Source organism: Gopherus evgoodei, chromosome 14 (genome assembly GCF_007399415.2).
Source record: "Gopherus evgoodei ecotype Sinaloan lineage chromosome 14, rGopEvg1_v1.p, whole genome shotgun sequence".
Taxonomy (NCBI): domain Eukaryota; kingdom Metazoa; phylum Chordata; order Testudines; family Testudinidae; genus Gopherus; species Gopherus evgoodei.
This window is the reverse complement of record NC_044335.1, coordinates 26,776,552-26,794,332: the sequence shown is the minus strand read 5'-3', so window position 1 is coordinate 26,794,332 and position 17,781 is coordinate 26,776,552. Positions and strand designations below refer to the sequence as shown.

At 40.0% G+C, this 17,781-nt stretch overlaps 1 protein-coding gene across 3 annotated transcripts in view; it reads right to left on the bottom strand.

The window, feature by feature from the left end:
• Window positions 1-17,781, bottom strand: part of NCOA6 (nuclear receptor coactivator 6) — a 76,174-nt gene that overhangs the window by 48,815 nt on the left and 9,578 nt on the right. For all 3 annotated transcript variants that reach the window (XM_030533511.1, XM_030533512.1, XM_030533513.1), the window contains exons 2-6: window positions 17,332-17,447; window positions 8,890-9,036; window positions 7,219-7,497; window positions 4,056-4,211; window positions 2,937-3,059 (exon numbers count right to left, since the gene is read on the bottom strand). In XM_030533511.1, the coding sequence (XP_030389371.1) occupies window positions 2,937-3,059; window positions 4,056-4,211; window positions 7,219-7,453 (514 nt within the window). In that variant the 5' untranslated portion in view covers window positions 7,454-7,497; window positions 8,890-9,036; window positions 17,332-17,447. The remainder of the gene's footprint in view (window positions 1-2,936; window positions 3,060-4,055; window positions 4,212-7,218; window positions 7,498-8,889; window positions 9,037-17,331; window positions 17,448-17,781) is intronic.

Genomic DNA, 17,781 nt, shown 5'->3' with positions numbered 1-17,781 from the left:
GAAGAGCGGTATGTGATATGATTTGTCCCTCAGAGACTAAAGCTGTGAATTGTTGCTTCTTTTCATCTGGAATGTCCTCAATAAAGTTTATGAGCTTGTTATAGTTTTTGTGGTTATATTTTGTGAGAACTGCAGTATAATTAACAATACGAAATTGTAGCACTGAAGATGCACATACTTTACCTCCAAAGACGTCCAAGCATTTACTGTCTTTGTTGGATGGGATGGAGTGGGAATACTGCTGTTTGGCCCTTTGGTTGGCTTAGTCTACTACCAACGAGTTTGGCGCTGGATGGGCAAAAAGGAATTCAGAGCCCTTAGAAGGGATGAAGTACTTGCGATCCACTCGTTTACAGGCAGGTAGGCTTGTAGCAGGGTCTGCCAGATGGCCTTAGCAGGTTCTAAAAGGGCTGCATTGATTGATAATGCAACCCTAGAGGAAGAAGAGGGCTGTAGGATATCCGTTAGCTCATGCTCTTTTTCTGGGACCTTCTCCAAGTTAATTCTCAACTCATTAGCAACTCTTTTAAAGAGGTCTTAAAATTGTGAGAAGTCATCCGAAGATGATGTGGGAGGGGGTCTACTGGAACAGAAGCAGGATGTGATTGATTCTGCAGTTGTGACAATGCTGCCTGGTGTCTTGTGTCAGTGGCGGGTACATCAGCTGGCAGTGCTAGGCAGGTGTTGTGCCTGGTCGAGGCAGAGTAGCGAGTGTGTTCTCGAGCATACACTGCCCATGGGGCCCAATATTGCCACAGCTGTGGGAACGGCATAGGTGGTGCCATCCAGGGGTTCACACACCAGGGAGCAGGATCTTGAGAGTAGGATGAGGTAAATTTTCTGTGACCTCTGTTGACAGGGGTCTGAGGATGGGAATCCTGATAGGGTGAAAAATCCCCTTGCGGTCCAGCTTCCTCATCACTGGAGGAAGGCTGTGCAGACTCTGAGTCAACCATTGGCGAGAAATATGCATTCAGTATGGGTGACTGCAGGATAGGTGACACGAGGAGGTCTCTTGACTGAGTAAATTGCAGTGCTGAGGTTCCTGTGTGAGGTGAAGGCTGTGCAGGAGGAATTGGCTGAGAGGAAAAATTCCTCTGCACCAGTGTTTTGAGCCTTAACTCACTGCTGGTCAGCTCAGTGGGTGTCGGAGCCTGTGCCGGGAGATCAATATCAGCCTGCGGGGGGTCAGGCAGGTCCTGATATGTCGGCACCCACGTCCGTTGCGGTGCTGAACCGTGCCAGAAGAAAGGCAGGCAACAGGAAGCCTGAAGCCTTGGCCCCGGGACTTCAACCTGCTGCCGCAGGCGGGTTTCATCTGGTGCCGGAGGAGCCCGGCGTGCCAAATGTACTCAAGCGTGGAAGCAGCGGGAGGGAGGCAGTAGACCTGCCTTGAGATAGCTTATCCTGCAGGGTTTCCTTCGTAGAAAACCGAAGGTGCCCTCTTTTCAAAGTTTTTTTGTGTTTCTTTGAGGCAAGGGAGCTGTGGCGGGTAGCAGAGCCGGAGTCAGTGTCTGGGTCTAAAGCTGATCCTAGGGATCTCTGAAGGAGATCTGAAGTCTAAGCTCCCTGTCCATCCGTGCCCGGGAACTAAGTTTGCTGCAATGTGCACATTTTGGGGAGATGTGGGTGTCCCCCAAAACATTTTATACATTTTGAGTGCCCATCTGACAGGGGGATAGGCTCCTTGCAGGTAGAGCAGCGCTTAAAGCCAGGGGAGCCTGGCATGTCAGAAGCGGCTACAGCTGACAGAAACAAAGATTTCTTTAAAAAAAAAAAAAAAAGGGTAACTAACTACTAACAACAAGAAACCAACAACAAACTAACTAACTAGAAGGGTAATTTTATGAGAGGAAGAAAGTTCTTAGCGAGTCTGCTGAGCTCTGTCTCAGGCCGGGGACAGTAGAGAAGGAACTGAGGAGACCGGCCACGCATGTGTACTATTAAGGTATACTCAGAGCAGGGGGGCAGGCTCTGCGCTAGTAGGAGTACTGCTGCAAAAATCTCCGAGCAAAGATGCAGGGACGCACCAACACCTGGAGTGGAGCACCGACAGGGACCTCTCTCGAAGAAGAACTCTAACTTTCAATGAGAAGTGCATTAAGACCTAGGAAATGAACCTCAGAGATTTTCATAGTGGATGTAATAAATATTCTATTTCACATTTTTTTGTTAATTACAGTGATTTAACTACTCTTAAATTAACCAGATTTCCACCCATAATTTGCAATTTGTAAATTTCTTTTCCATTCATTCCAGTGGATGGCTACATTTCTCTTGTCCTAATCGACTGTACATGTGAAGGTCAACGAAAGCTCCCCATTTGTTAATTTTTTTAAAAGTTATATTAAATCCTATTTTAATTTTTTTTAAATGATTTACTTTGCTTTGTAATTAAATGCAACTCTTAGAATACTTTATTACAGAACAATTTTCCTTTAACTTATTTAATAGTCAGACTTCCTACAATTTATGAGTTATACAGGCATGACAGGGTAATGGATGGCATATATGCAGTTTTGTTTAAGCATACAACTTGGATGAGAAATAGTTCTCTATTATAACAATGTTAATATACAGAAAAACAGCCATACTAAGGTAGAAATAAAACTGGGTGAAAAATGCACAAATTTATTGTGAGAATTTGTGCTAATTTTAATATGAATTCACTTTTCGGTGATCATGCACCTTTTGTATTCACTATCTGGACATTCACCTGAAATTTACTAGCATGGATGCTCATGAGAAGTAACAACACACAAGTATTCACACACTGAATATTTTACATGGGATGGAACTCTGACAGCAGGGAAACTGGTATGCATATTGCAGTTACAACTCTGTAGCAACTGTTGCTAAGATCACTGAGGTTACATGATAAGCTTAGTAATAAATGTAACAACATGTAATACTAAATTTAACAAAACTGAACTTACCTTGGCCACCCTGGATGGAAAATCCTGTCTCCATTCGTATTGAATTGCCTGCTGCCATGGGCCCATTAATCCTGACATCTTGACTTCTATTTTGACCTAAAGCCAAGTTGATGGCACCTTCACCTGGAAGTAATATATAATCTATTAAGTTAAATTATATGCATGGGATGGGAGAGCAAGGGAGAGAAAGGAACCAACCTACAAAGCAGCATTTAAAGATGGTGTCAGATTTTGACCTGCTGCACGCACTTTGGAATATAGGGTGATTACGTAACACACACTACTCTTGCCAACTCTTCAAATATGCACTCAATATATTGAACATTGAATTGTGGTCTTTAATAAGAGAAGAAGGGAGCATCCTGAGACAAAAAGGACTGAAGAGCTACAAGCCCTGGGTTTGAACCTTGCATGCTGTGCCCTTGGCTTGTTCTCGTAGGATCATCCAGGGGTGTAATTTTAATTATGAAAGCCACTGATTTTAAGAAGAAAGCTTCACCTCAGGTCTCAGACAACAGCATGAAAATATGCATTATTTTTAAAAGCTAAGGGCTAGTCTACATTAGAAGCACTACAGTGGCAACGATGCAGCTGTGCCGCTGTACCACATCTGGTGAAGATGCTCTATGACAACGGGGAGAGCTCTCCCATCGACATAATAAAATGACCTCTACAAGACACAGTACCTATGTTGGTGGGAGAAGCTCTCCTGCCGACAGCACTATCCACACCAGCACTTAGGTTGGTGTAACTTACATTGCTTATTCACACCCATGAGCAACATAAATTATACTGACATAAGCGGTAGTGTGTTCAATCCCTTAGTAACATGTTGGTAATGACATTCAGAAAAACCTTCTACAGAATTTCAAACTCCTCAAAGTCAAGTAACTATTATATGTAAACTTATTCCTGAAGGAACAAACGAAGTAAGTGTTGTTTCAATACAGCTATGGAAAAACGGACAGCTTCAGAAAACAAAAGAAGACATTTCTCTAAACTATGAAGTTGCAGAATGTCTGTGAAGCTCATTCTCAAGCACAAAAATTGCTTCTTATCAATACTGCAGTTTTAGCACATCCACAATTTTAGTACCTCTTAACAGCAGGTGTGACATACCTTCAATCTGAACAGAGAGAATTCCCAAGTCACGGAGCTGCTGGTTGTTGCTCTGAGCCAGAATTCGCAGCCGCTCTGCAGCTTCCCGGGGAATATTAAATGTAACACGTACACTGTTCCAGGGTTCTACATTCTGCAATTTTAACTTGTTGGATTCTTAGTTAAAAGAAAAATAGAATGGAGTATTAAGTCATTTTTCAAACAATGTAATAGCATAGCAGAACAAAGATGAAAACCGAGCTACCTATTTGGCTTTCAAGATTGTCAATGGTTATTCCAATATGTGGAGATGGGGAATTTTTCCCATACAGCTGTGTAATCATGCTACCTGCCAAACCATACCAAAAGTCAACTTCATAGAGAACCAAACAGATGAAATCCAGTACACCATGGCCAACAAAGTAACTCAGAAAGGCTATATGAAAATTAAAACTTTTTTTGTGTAGACTGGTTTGGAAGGGTGTAACTATTCAAAATAAATGGTTATACGGAGAAGCTGAGTTCCAGACTGAGTCAGTTTTTCATTCCTGTAATAGTCTTCACTATATATGTGGCTCTGAAACTTATCAGTAGCATCTATAAAGAATACACATCCTTAACTTCAACTAACTTGCTTAACCTTTTTTGTTATATTCAACCCATATTTAGACAGCATATACAACAAACATATGTAAAACCAACAGCTTTTTCAGAAAGCTAGCTACATTGAATCTATTCAGTCCCCTCTACATAGATTATCAATTATTGGAAAAGTAATAGGTAGGAACCAGAATAGATATGTGAAAGGCAAATCATCCTGGATACATTTATTTAAATTATACTTGTACAAAACATGTCACTCTGCAGTACATTAAAATCATCTAAAAATTATTCCTAATATAAATGTACAGATCTATAATTTTTAACCTGTTCAAGAAAGTCTCTTTACAATTTGGGCCTATGGTTGCTGTTTCCCAATCACTTAGTATTTCCCATAGTAAAAAAAGTCTTACTAAATTTGTTAACTATTTATTCCTTAATAACATATCACTGGTGAATGTAATAATCCATCACTACCAAGTGCTTTGTGTCTCAGTATCCTAGCCAAATGATTACTGTAACAGCAGAAAGAAATCTCTATTGTCCTGTTTATGCTCTTTAGTACCCACACACATTGTCTCAACGATAAATTATTTAATCCTTTTTTTCACATTGATGTAAAGAACTAAATCTTCTGCCATTTCCTTTTCTTTCATCAATAGTTCTTTATTGTTCTATCCTAGCAACAGCCTTACTGGGTCTCATTTTGTACTTCTAAAAAGACATATTAACGATCTCATTACTGGTTTTAATATTCCTAGCTATTAGTGATTCATTTTCCCTTCTTGCCCTTCAAACACTATTTATCTTAGGTTCTTGTAAAGGTCTCACAAAGATGCAGTTTACATACCCCTATACTTTCAAAGCTATATTTTGTTCTAAAATCACCTTAAACAATTTGCCACTCATTCACATTAATTTTAAAAGTTTTAGTTTCACATAGAACTATGCATTTTTAAAACTAATTCCTTCACTTCTTTAGACTCTGAACAATGTTCATCAACTCCACCATGAACACTGGTAATTGATTTCACTATGTAGATTCATCCTTTTATTCAATCCAGTTTACCAAATATAAGATAATTTAATTGTGCATATGATTGAAACATTAATGCATGTAATTTTATATCTGTAATTGTGTTTTTAAAGCACCTATTGCCACAGTTTATAATATATGCTATAACAGAGTGAGATTTGCTCAAATTAAATATAGATCCATCCTAGTGCTTACTAAGGCAAAGAAAAGACTTCTAATTCTCACTGAAGTTGATGGATCAGTTCCTGACTAAGGTACAGAATAAGGAGAAGAGATTAACATGAGGTGAAAAGGATTTGTTTTGGGCACTCTAGAATAGGTAGACCAATTACATTATAATTATTAATTACTCTACACTGTGGAAAGAGATCCATGATAATGCAGGAAATATTTAAAACTCTGACCCATAACATAAATGGTCCAATACTCAAAACACACAAAATTGACTATATGGAATAGAGGGGTCAATTCTTAATTCAAACATGTGGAGTGGGAAAAAGAACCTTCCACAGAATCTGAGACAGATTTCTGAGCATCTACTCCCCCCAGAGAATCTGAAAGGGTGTAGCCCAAAAACATTGCACAGGGGAAATGCATCTAGGAGAAAAAGCTTCTTACAATAAGGCTTGTCTTCATAGGAAAATAATACTGGTATAAAAAAAGCATCAGTTTAAACTGCTATAGTTATATGGGTATAGCCTCCTTATTTGATTTATTTTATGTTGCTTGGGAAGAGTTTAAGCCAAACCAAAAAATCCACTTATATTGGAATAAGAATGTCCACACAGGGATTCATACCATTAAAAAACAAATTTAGGTTACAGCTTAATTTAATTATACCTGGTACAGCTTGTAAAACTTTTTTGTTTAGACAAACCCAAAAAAGTGAGTAAAATTCTTTATACAGGTCTTTTCTAGAGAACTAAAGTTCTCTAATAGCTGGAAAGAACCTTAAAAGTCATAGTAAGCCTGGTATCTGCAAAAAGTATGCATTCAAAACTATTTTAAAAGACTATAAGAAATCACTGACAAAAATAGTGTAAGATCCTGACCAGTTTTCCAGACAGATATAATTATCCAATCTCCCTCTGGAAGGGGAAAAACAGCACATATCATGGACCAATTTGCTGGTCTTTATAGCCACATTAAAGGGAAGCTGTAGGAAGTTTTCAGCTATGTACACAATTCCAGGGCATCTCAGAAAATCTGTGGGTGCAGATAGGACATGGACCAAAATACTATAACACAAATATATATGTAACTTTTGGTGAAAATAGTATTAAAGAATTGACAGTGGGTAGAGGAATTCAGTAAGTGGTAGGAAAAATGCTGAACTAATAATACAATCACAATGATATTAAGCAGCTAAAGAATTTCAGAACATGTTTTCGCTCTATGCTGCCCAGAGCAAAAGTACTGTAATTTTTTACCAAAAAAAATAATCCCAATAATTTATTACAGTCTAAAGTACCTTAATTTAGAATATGATTTGTATCTGAGAGAGAGAGAAGGAAATAGAAGTTGAAAAGTGACAAGAAAATGGATTACCCATGTGTAAAAGACCAGGTACATTCTTCAATATGATACCCAGTTTCTGTTTAAAGTCTTTGTCATCTACATTTCCTTTAAAAGCGACAAAGATGGTGGAACCTTCAGGAGTACCATCCTGTTTTAGGTCATCTTCCTCCAGTCTGGAGTTAAAATCCACCTCTAAGTCTTCCATAGTTGAGGAGTGCAAAGATGTGTAGGTTTCTTTTAAGTTAGGTAAATCATCCAAAACCATGGCTATTTTCCAGCAATGCAAGCCAGTCAGATGTTAGGTAGATGCTTTGAAGGAAAAACATAAATAAGAATAATAATGCACTGTAAAATAGGTACAACTGGGCATCTAAACCAAAATCATGATACATAATCTGAGCACTAGAAGTTATTTTCTAGAGGAACAAGGACAGGAAAATGCTACTGTGTTACATTTCTTACAAGTGATCCCAGTGCAGATTATTCTAAAATACTGTGGTACAATATCAGAGGAGTAGCCGTGTTAGTCTGGATCAGACTAATCTGTATGCTCCAATACGTTTGTTAGTTTATAAGGTGCCACAAGACTCTCTGTCGCTGTGGTACAACAGTAACATTCTGTTGGTCCAATAGAAGATTATTTCACCCTCCTTGTCTCTTTAAAAGAAAGCAGAACTGGAAGAGAGGGAGAAGGGCAGCAGCCCTGAAGCTACTCAGAAGACCACCAATGGCCCCCATCACAGCTGGAGAAGTCACTGCTACTCCACTGTAGCGGTCATCAAGACTACCACACACACCAAAATCCTTAAGTTAGTTGTAATTGGACCAGTTTTTACAAACTTTTAGAACTAGTTGGCAGTTCCAAATAATTGAGATGATTACTATGCTTTTTGTATGTTACTTTTCTGTGTACAGGAAGTCAATCAAATGTGATATGTACTCTTCGTCCAAAAAGAATTGTCTGCAAGTCCTCTCTCCCGTTTTGTATTTCTCAGCTGTCCTTTTTATAGACATGTTATTTACAGTTTATAACAAATGCCTGGTTCTAAAAGTTTTGGAAATTTTGTTATGATGGAGACTACCACACACCATTTTGAGCAACAGATAGTTCTATTGCTGCTACCTGTATCCTACCAAGGCAGCATACTTCCAGTTTTTTTCCCTTCTCTCTCCCGCCACAAATATTTAAAGCATTAAAGAGGAGACATGAATCAGACAGGAACAGTTATGGCAGACAGACAGAATGGTCCCTGCACTCGGATGTAACTTTTCTTAATTTTATGCAGTTACATATGTAGCACCAACAGTATGCTTTATAATTTTATATTGATATTGGACCTCAAAAACTTCTATTATGGCTAATACCTGTAATAAGATTTTCCTAAAGCATTATTGGAGGGGGACCAGCCAGTCTGATAAAGAAAACAAATACGGATTCAAATCTAGAGGCAACCATTGCAGAAGAGTTAAGTGTGAGTGTCAAGGTGTCCTTGTCAACAGAAATTTTCAGCAGTTCAAGGCACCTTGGAGAAGACTAATTACAAAAATAAAAGCAATACATGCCAAATCAGAGAAGGCTATAGAACTCTTTGAAACTCTGGCTGCTAAAGTCACAAAGAACACAGACAGAATAAAGGAGCCAACTTTTCCACTGCCACCATTGAAAGCACACAGACGCTGCCAACAAGAAAATAAACTCACCAGGCGACCCAATATCAGGGACTGCAAGGCAAACAAGCTGATCTTGAAAATCATAGCCATCATAATATCAGGATTGTTGGTCTGCCAGAGAAAACTTAAGGGAGTTGGTTCACAGAATTCTTCAGAACTTGAAGTACTCAAGCTGACCTATAACGGTAACCAGTTAAAAATCAATTCACTGTCATCCCAGTACCTGAAAAAGGAGAGCACCTACTATTGACCCCAATGCATTACTTTGCAGACAAAATGCTTGTGATTAGACAGTGCCAGGAAATTGTAAAATTTTAAAACATTTCCTAAATAGTTAGTTAGCTCTCCAATATTTTTAATATAGCGATAAAATGAAATAGCAAGGTTTTAACCAAGCCAAAGGCAATCTCAGGATTCCAAAATGCAATATGTACTCCTTTACCCAGGAGTCATAGCAAAAGACATAGAGAACGGAAGTCCACAATCATCTTCTTTCCCAACAAAGCTGACCCTTTGGCTAGCTACGCTGATCTATGAACAGGTGAAACTTGAACCATCCTTCTTTAAAACTACAATATACATATGTGGATTTGGCAAAGATCTTCAGATTCCTGACAGAACTAGAACCTATGTGGGTCCTTAATGCCTGGTTTTGGATGGCTGACATTCTACTAATTCTTGTTAAATGTTCCTGATATTTTTATTTTGTGGAATTTGTAGCACCAGCAATAAACCCTACTGGGATACAGTTAGGTCACAATAGTAATCTAAGAGCTTGTCTAAATGGCAAGGTAAAGCTCATTAGAGGGGTGTGATTTGTAAATTGATTTAATATGCTAAGCTCTGACTGTCCTCGACAGACCATGTTGGTGCAAACTAAAAGGTACCTAGATCACGCCAACAAGTTCTATATGGAGCAGTTACCATGCAGCACATTACAGCACTTGACAAATCACACTCTTCTAATGTGCTTTGACCAGTTAGGAGGATTCAATTCCTGAAAGTCATTGTCAGCAACAGATGAAATTTCCTAACATAGACAGGATTGTAAGGAACACAGAATTTCAAGGTTAATACAATATTCAGAAGCGTCTATCAAAACCTTTATAGCTCAGAACTGCAGACTTCAGGTCAGGATATATATCAGTTTTTGGTAGCAGTCCAGTCCTTCACCCTGCATGAAAACCACAGGGCACAGCTCACAGGTCATTTCCTTCCTCTCCCTCCCTCCCAAAAAAAGGAGGGGGGAGGAAATGAGTTGACCCCTTCCTTAAAAATGAAAGAAAAACTCACCACTATCTGGAAAAGCTTTCTAAAAACATAAGATGAGCTTGGACTTCCACTTTATTATGGATATATTTAAAATACACACAACAAACTGTTAAAGCTGTAAAGTCCAGCACTCAGAAGTTAGGACTGCCAGAATTAAGACTGCACCTTGGTTCACGCCCTTTGTGTGGATACATTAAGATGCAATCTTTAATTACATAATCGCATACTAAGAGGTAGGACCTCTGCCTCATGCACTGCACAGGATTGACGGTGTTCAGTGAAATCTTGTTCTGAAAACAGAATGATTAATGTCTTCATGTGCTAAATGTCATAATGTCAACTAATTTTGAGCGCTCAATTAGGATCTGACTTTTCAAAATACTCAGCATTATATATGGTTAAAGAACAGCTCCCACTGACGTCAATTGCAGCTGAGTGTATAAGTCAGGCACTCAGAAAATGAGGAATACACATACAGTGCCCACTTGTGAAAAGTCTGCTTTCACTGGAATCACATAAGAACTTTGGTAGAGGCAGGAATAGAATCCAGTTCTCTAAAGCAGCGTTTAACTGCTGGAACCATGAGACCATCCTCTCTCTTCCTGCAGTCCCCTACTTCATTTGCTACACATCTTTCAGCTTCTGCAGCAGACAAGTAGGAGGCCTAAAGACGACATTCTCTTTCACTACAGACCCTTGATTCATCCCCAGAGCAGGCCCATCCTATGCACTGAATGAGGCAGGGGGCTATATGATCATGTAATTAAAGACTATCATAATGCATACTCACAAGAAAATTGAATTAAGAATGCACAGGCAACCGTGGGTCTACCATTTCTTAACTTTGCAACCTTAATGTTATTTCAATATAGGTGTGTGCGTGTGTTACAATATGCACACACATGCAGGTCTTGTTTATACTATTCTTCCTGGAAGACTCTATAGACAGACAATCAAATGCTGAGGACCAGTAGGATGACAACTCAAGTATTAAAGGAGTGAGAAAACCAAACCCTGAGCAATTAAGAGAAGAGATTTTTAGTTACTGTTTAAAACTGTGATTTTTGTTTTATTGTGTGTTTTTATTTTTTTTACACCTATTAAACTGACTAAATGCCCAAATAAACTTCTGGGGGAAAAGATCTCTGGAATTCAGTACATCTGCCTTAAATTAAGACTTGAGAAAGCCCCACTACCCTTCTCTTCACCTCCAGCAGGAAAGTCAGACATGATATTGAGATAGAAAAAGAAAAACTAAAGCGTTCTGAAAAAACAACAACAACTTTCAAGCCTTCTTAGTACTCATGAAGAAGCAAATAAATAAAATAAAGACAAAACCCCAATGATTCTTCTTTGCAAATCTTTTTCAATAGACAAACAGGAAGAGGTGTTGGAGGTAATACAATGACGTGGCAATCAAAGTGTGGTGGTGTTCAGTCAGTATTGCACAACATACAGAACTCATTCTATTCTAAATAGCTCTTTAATCCTGTGATTTCTGTTTCAGTCTCTTCCATTATATCTGAAGCAGCAATCTTTCACAGACTGTGGGTCAAACAGACCCATGGCCCTTTTAAATTTTGATATTAGAATATTCAGAAGAATGCTGCAGTTCAAATTGCAATCCATCACAGGGCCACCCAGAGGATTCAGGGGGCCTGGGGCAAAGCAATTTCGGGGTCCTCTTCCATAAAAAAAATTGCAATACTATATTCTCATGAGGGCCCCTGCAGGGCCCAGGCAAATTGACCCACTTGCTCCCCCGCTATGGGTGGCCCTGGGAAAAATAAACCTTCTGCATCTCAGCACAAACCCAGTTTTAAGAAAACTTCTTTACAAGGTATCACTGCTTCTCAGCATCAGCTAGTACTAAAATGCACTAACGATCATTAAAAGGGTTGGACAAATATTGTCCGTCAAACCTTTTCTGGATCGAAAACTAGGGGTTTTTTAAAAACAGAAAAAAAAAATCATGGACAATGTCTGCTTTTCTTCAAAATTTGTTGTGTTTTTTTTTAATTGAAAAGCTGAAATTAGTCTGCCAAAACCTGAATATGGTTTAGGGTTTCAGAAGTATGTGGCCAAATATTTGCTGCTTGCTGTGTTTGATTGTTTAAAGAAACAATAAAAAAAATTCTGCTTAAAAAAAATCCAAAACTTTTGAACCACCTCAGCTTGTGATCAAACGCCTGTGCCCATCCAGTCAGAGATTTTTCCAGGTTTCTGATACTCTGCTGGCTTCCTTGACGCCTATCTGTCTCCATAACTTTGGGTTCATTTAGCTTAGAACATAAGAACAGCCATACTGGGTCAAACCAAAGGTCCATCCAGCCCAGTATCCTATCTACCAACAATGGCCATTGTCAAGTGCCCCAGAGGGAGTGAACCTAACAGATAATGATCAAGTAATCTCTCTCCCGCCATCCATCTCCACCCTCTGACAAACAGAGGCTAGGGACACCATTCCTTACCCATCCTGGCTAATAGCCATCAATGGACTTAACCTCCATGCATTTATCTGTTTCCTAGAGACTGACTTCATGGGGTCCCTCACAAACTGGAGACGGTTACTGTGGGTTTGTCTTTAGTATAGATTATGTACATACTCCACGAACTGAGCATTTGAGCTTGTTCCAGAATCTGGGATGAGCCTATGTTGTGAAAACTGAAATGCTCAAAATAGCACATGCATGTGAATGGACACAGGGTGCTAAAATTAAATTAACCCAGGGTTCTCAAATTGGGGGTTGGGACCTCTCAGGGGGTCACGAGATTTTTACTGGGGGTCGCAAGCTGTCAGCCTCCACCTCAAACCCCGCTTTGCCTCCAGCATGTATAATAAAGTGTTAAATATATAAAAGAAGTGTTTTCAATTTATAAGGGAGTAGGAGGTGTCGCACTCAGAGGTTTGCTATGTGAAAGGTGTCACCAGGACAAAAGTTTGAGAACCACTGAATTAACCCCTCTGAAGCCTTAGGGAATGCAGGGGAGGGAGTGGGGTCTCCCTTGGTAGAGTTGGGAAGGAGGGAGGTGGTGTAGGATATTGCTCTTCTCATGTGATCTCTCCCCCAGTGGCTAATTTTAAATGAAGCTACCCTCCCCTGACATGAATCTCTCTATGGCACTGAAATTAAATATAGACTATAATTTGGCATTTGAGAAGTGAACGGGATGGTAGACCTAATGGAAAAGCTAACAGCTTCCTCTTCTGCAAGCCTCAAACTGCTGAATGAGCTTTAGAGTAGGGAAGGCTGTGCCTCCCCAAACAGCCTGGCCCTGCCCCCTATCTGATCTCCATCCACTTCCTGCCCCCCAACTGCCCATCCCCTCAGAATCCCTGACCCATTCCGCTCCCTGTCCCCTCACCATCCCCCAGAGACACCCCCCCCCATCACCACTCCGGGACCCCACCCCTGCTCCCTGTCCCCTATCCATCCCACCGCTGAGTCCTGACAGACCCCTGGAACACCCACAATCCAACCCCCCCGTTCCCTGTCCCCTGACTGCAGGGCCTGAGCTCCCAGCTCCACCCCCTTACCACACGGCTCTGAGCGGGGCGGAGCTCAGGCCCCACCGGAGACACGCTGCAGCTGTTCAGGGAATCTCCTGGATGTGCTGAGGCTCCGGGAGAGGGGCGGGGTCGGGATGGGAGCCTCAGCCATTCTCTTGGGAGCCCCTGCGGAGCCCGGGGCCTGGGGCAAATTGCCCCACTTGCTCTCCCCCTCTCGGTGGCCCTGATCCATCATCCTGATCTTAATGATTTGTTAAAGATTTGTTAAAATTAGGGGTGTGAAGCGATTACAAAAATTAATTGTGATTAATTGCACTGTTAACAACAATAGAATACCATTTATTTAAATATTTTTGGATGTTTTCTACATTTTCAAATCTTTTTATTTCAATAATAACAGAATACAAGGTGTAGAGAGCTCAATTTATATTTTTATTACATATATTTGCACTATAAAAAACAAAGAAATAGTATTTCAAATCACCTAACACAAATACAGTAGTGCGATCTCTTTATCATGAAAACTGAACTTACAAATGTAGAATTACGTAATTATGGACAAAAAACCCCTGCATTCAAAAACAAAACAATGTAAAACTTCTTGCTCAGCCAATCGCTCAGACAAACAAGGTTGTTTACATTTGCAGAAAATAATCCTGCCTGTTTCTTGCTCACAGTGTCACCTGAAAGTGAGAATGTGTGTTCTCATGGCACTGTTGTAGTGGGCATCACAAGATATTTACATGCCAGATGCGCTAAAGAGTCATATGCCCCTTCATGCTTCAACCACCACTCCAGAGGATATGCATCCATGCTGACGACAGGTTCCGCTCAACAACAATCCAAAGCAATGCGGACCGACGCATGTTCATTTTCATCATCTGAGTCAGATGCCACCAGAAGAAGGTTGATTTTCTTTTTTGATGGTTCAGGTTCTATAGTTTACTCTTTTAAGTGTGCTGCTCTTTTAAGACTTCTAAAAGCATGCTGTACACCTCATCCCTCTTAGATTTTGGAAGGCATTTCGGATTCTTAAACTTGGGTCAAGTGCTGTAGCTATCTTTAGAAATCTCACATTGGTACCTTCTTCACATTTGTCAAATTTGCAGCAAAAGTGTTCTTAAAATGAACATGTCCTGAGTCATCACCTGAGACTGCTATAACATGAACTATATGGCAGAATGTGGGTAAAACACAGCCGGAGACATACAATTCTCCCCAAAAGAGTTCAATCACAAATTTAATTAACACTTAAAAAAAAAAAAAAAAGCATCATCAGCATGGAAGCATGTTCTCTGGAATGGTGACCAAAGCATGAAAGGGCATATCTGGCACATAAATGTTTAGCATACCTGGCACATAAATACCTAGCAATGCCAGCTCCAAAAGTCCCATGTGAATGTCTGTTCTCACTTTCTGGTGACATTGTTAACAAGAAGCGAGCAGTATTATTTCCCATAAATGTAAACAAACTTGTTTGTCTGAGTGATTGGCTGAACAAGAAGTAGGACTGAGTGGACTTGTGGGTGCTGAAAGTTTTGCGTTGTTTTGTTTTTGAGTGTAGTTATGTAACACCACACAAACAGTCTACATTTGTAAGTTCAACTTCATGATAAAGAGATTGAACTACAGTACTTATAGGAGGTGAATTGAAAAATACTGTTTCTTTTGTTTATCATTTTACAGTGCAAATATTTATAATAAAAAATAATATAGAGTGAGCAGTGTACAGTCCGTATTCTGTGTTGTAACTGAAATCAATATATTTGAAAATGTAGAAAAACATCCAAAATATCTAATAAATTTCAATTGGTATACTATCGTTTAACAGTGTGATTAAAACTGCGATCAATAGCAATTAATTTTTTTATCACGATTAATTTTTTTGAGTTACTCGCATGAGTTAACTGCAATTAATCAAAAGCCCTAGTTAAAATTAGAAGCACAGTAGACATAACCCTACACAGGTGCTATTATAATATAGTTTACTAAATCTGAAAGGATCACAGGCATTGTTTCACTTGACAATGAAAGCCTTTGATCATGCTGAATGGGCGTTTTGAGCTTTTCTTTACATTTGGGTTGTGTTCTAAGACTACATCTACACTGTACCACAGTGCGGACTATGGGGTGTGAGTTGCAGAGGGCACTAAAGGGTTGTGTGCTAACTGCCACACGTGGACACTACTCACGCAAAGTAAAAGGTATCTGGTTTGCATTAATGTAATCCTGTTGGAAAGAGAAAGAACATGACTGTTCCACTGAGGATAAATGTGGGCCAGAGGCTGTAGTCCAGTGATTAGGGCACCCATGTGGGAGGTAGGAGACCCAGGGTCCACTCCTCTTCCTCCAATCACTCTTTCATTCTTTATCCACAGTGGAACCAACAGGAGAGATTGAGGGAGCCCCACATCAGAGTATTTCACAGCTCAGTAGTTAGAACACTCTCTTGAGCGGTAGGAGACCCCTGTTCAATTTTCTCCCCCAGCAGGGAGGGGAGACTTGATCCTGGGTCTCAGATATCCCAGGTGGGTGCTCTAGCCACTGGCCTAAAAAGTTAGAAAGTGGGTGCCACCACCACCACTTCCTCCTCCTCTTCTGGAGGATTTCTGTGGATTGAGGCAGGCGCCTAACTCATTCCTGCAAGAAACTATTTAGGCCCCTAAGCTGCCTGATTCCAGGAGAGGGGTTCCCACTTGTGGATTGCTAAAGAGAGATAAGCATGGAAGCCTGACAGCAGGGAGTTGCCTACATCTGAGAGAGGGAGGGCGCTTAGCACAAACCCCATTGTCAGTACCTCCCATTGGCTAGCTTAGGCGGCTCACCAGCCTGTAAACTGACTTTTTTGGATTACATTCTAAAATGCCTCTCTCTCTCCTTTCATTGCATAGGAAGCCTAGGTGCCTAACTCAGATTTTGTGGATTGCACTGTTGTTCCTATTATACTCTAGACACCTAAAAGTTGTACAAGTTACGCGCTGTGATACTCAGCATTGTAATGCCCAAGTTCCTTCCTGAGCCCCATCCTCACTACCTAAGTCTACAAAACACACCACCATCATAACACTTAGACAACAGAGGTCCATAGCACTGAGTGTCCATGACCACATTGTACAACTTGATTCCAGGCATTTATCCACAGTGTTATAAAACACCTAATCTATTAAAACTTTTGCCATATTGCATCATTTTTGGCACAAGTCCTGTAAAAACTTTGAAAAAGCAAACTGCAGTCTGCTGTGTATTAACATTGCATGCACAGAAAGCAGAGGTGATGAGGAACCAATGTTATAATGCATAAAAATTCCTGAAAAGAAATAAATTCAAACATATACTAGATTTCACTTTAGGAAAAAATGTTAATGAGTGTTTCATTTCGGTAATCTACATAAACTGTTACTTACTGAGCGCTAACCTTTGCTCCCCATGGCAACAGGGACTGGGAACATCATGCAAGCAGCACAACCCTTCTGACTGTAAGGGGGGTGTACAGGTAAATACTTCACGTTAATCACTAGTAACCCTATGTGGCAGACTGAAAAAGCAGCTCCAGAGAGAGCACATTCCTGACGTCCACTTCAAAAATGAAGTCACTGTGACCAAGGGCCACTGAGTTGAAAAGAGGTTGTTGTTTTTTTAAGAATGGAAAACAGGAGACCTCCAAAAGTCACACATACTCTTTTACTTACCAAGATGATCCCCCCAAGACTTCTTTAGTTTATGCCATTTATGCAGCTCTTTGTTAACCCCAGACTAGTAAGCATTTTTAAACAAAGTATCCTCCAGCAGTGCTCAAGGGAAAACCCTGAAAGAAAAACAAAACAAAAATAGTCCTCTTTGTGATACAAATCTATCCCAAAATAGTCAGTCTTTTCAGTGGGAAAAAAATAATAAATAATAAACACAAACATTTTGCTGCAAAAACCAAAACTGCATACCACTTGTATTTATAATACAAAGTATTTTGTAGGTGGTAGGAACATAATTATTGTGCTGATATTAGAATATAAATGGTTACAAGTCATAAAAACTGAAACTCAGTATTGGGTCTATTTCAGGACACTCTCTAGGAAAATTCCATGCCTGCCTCTACTGTTCCTCTGGAGTTGCACGCTAGGGAGGATGACCCCAAAAACAGA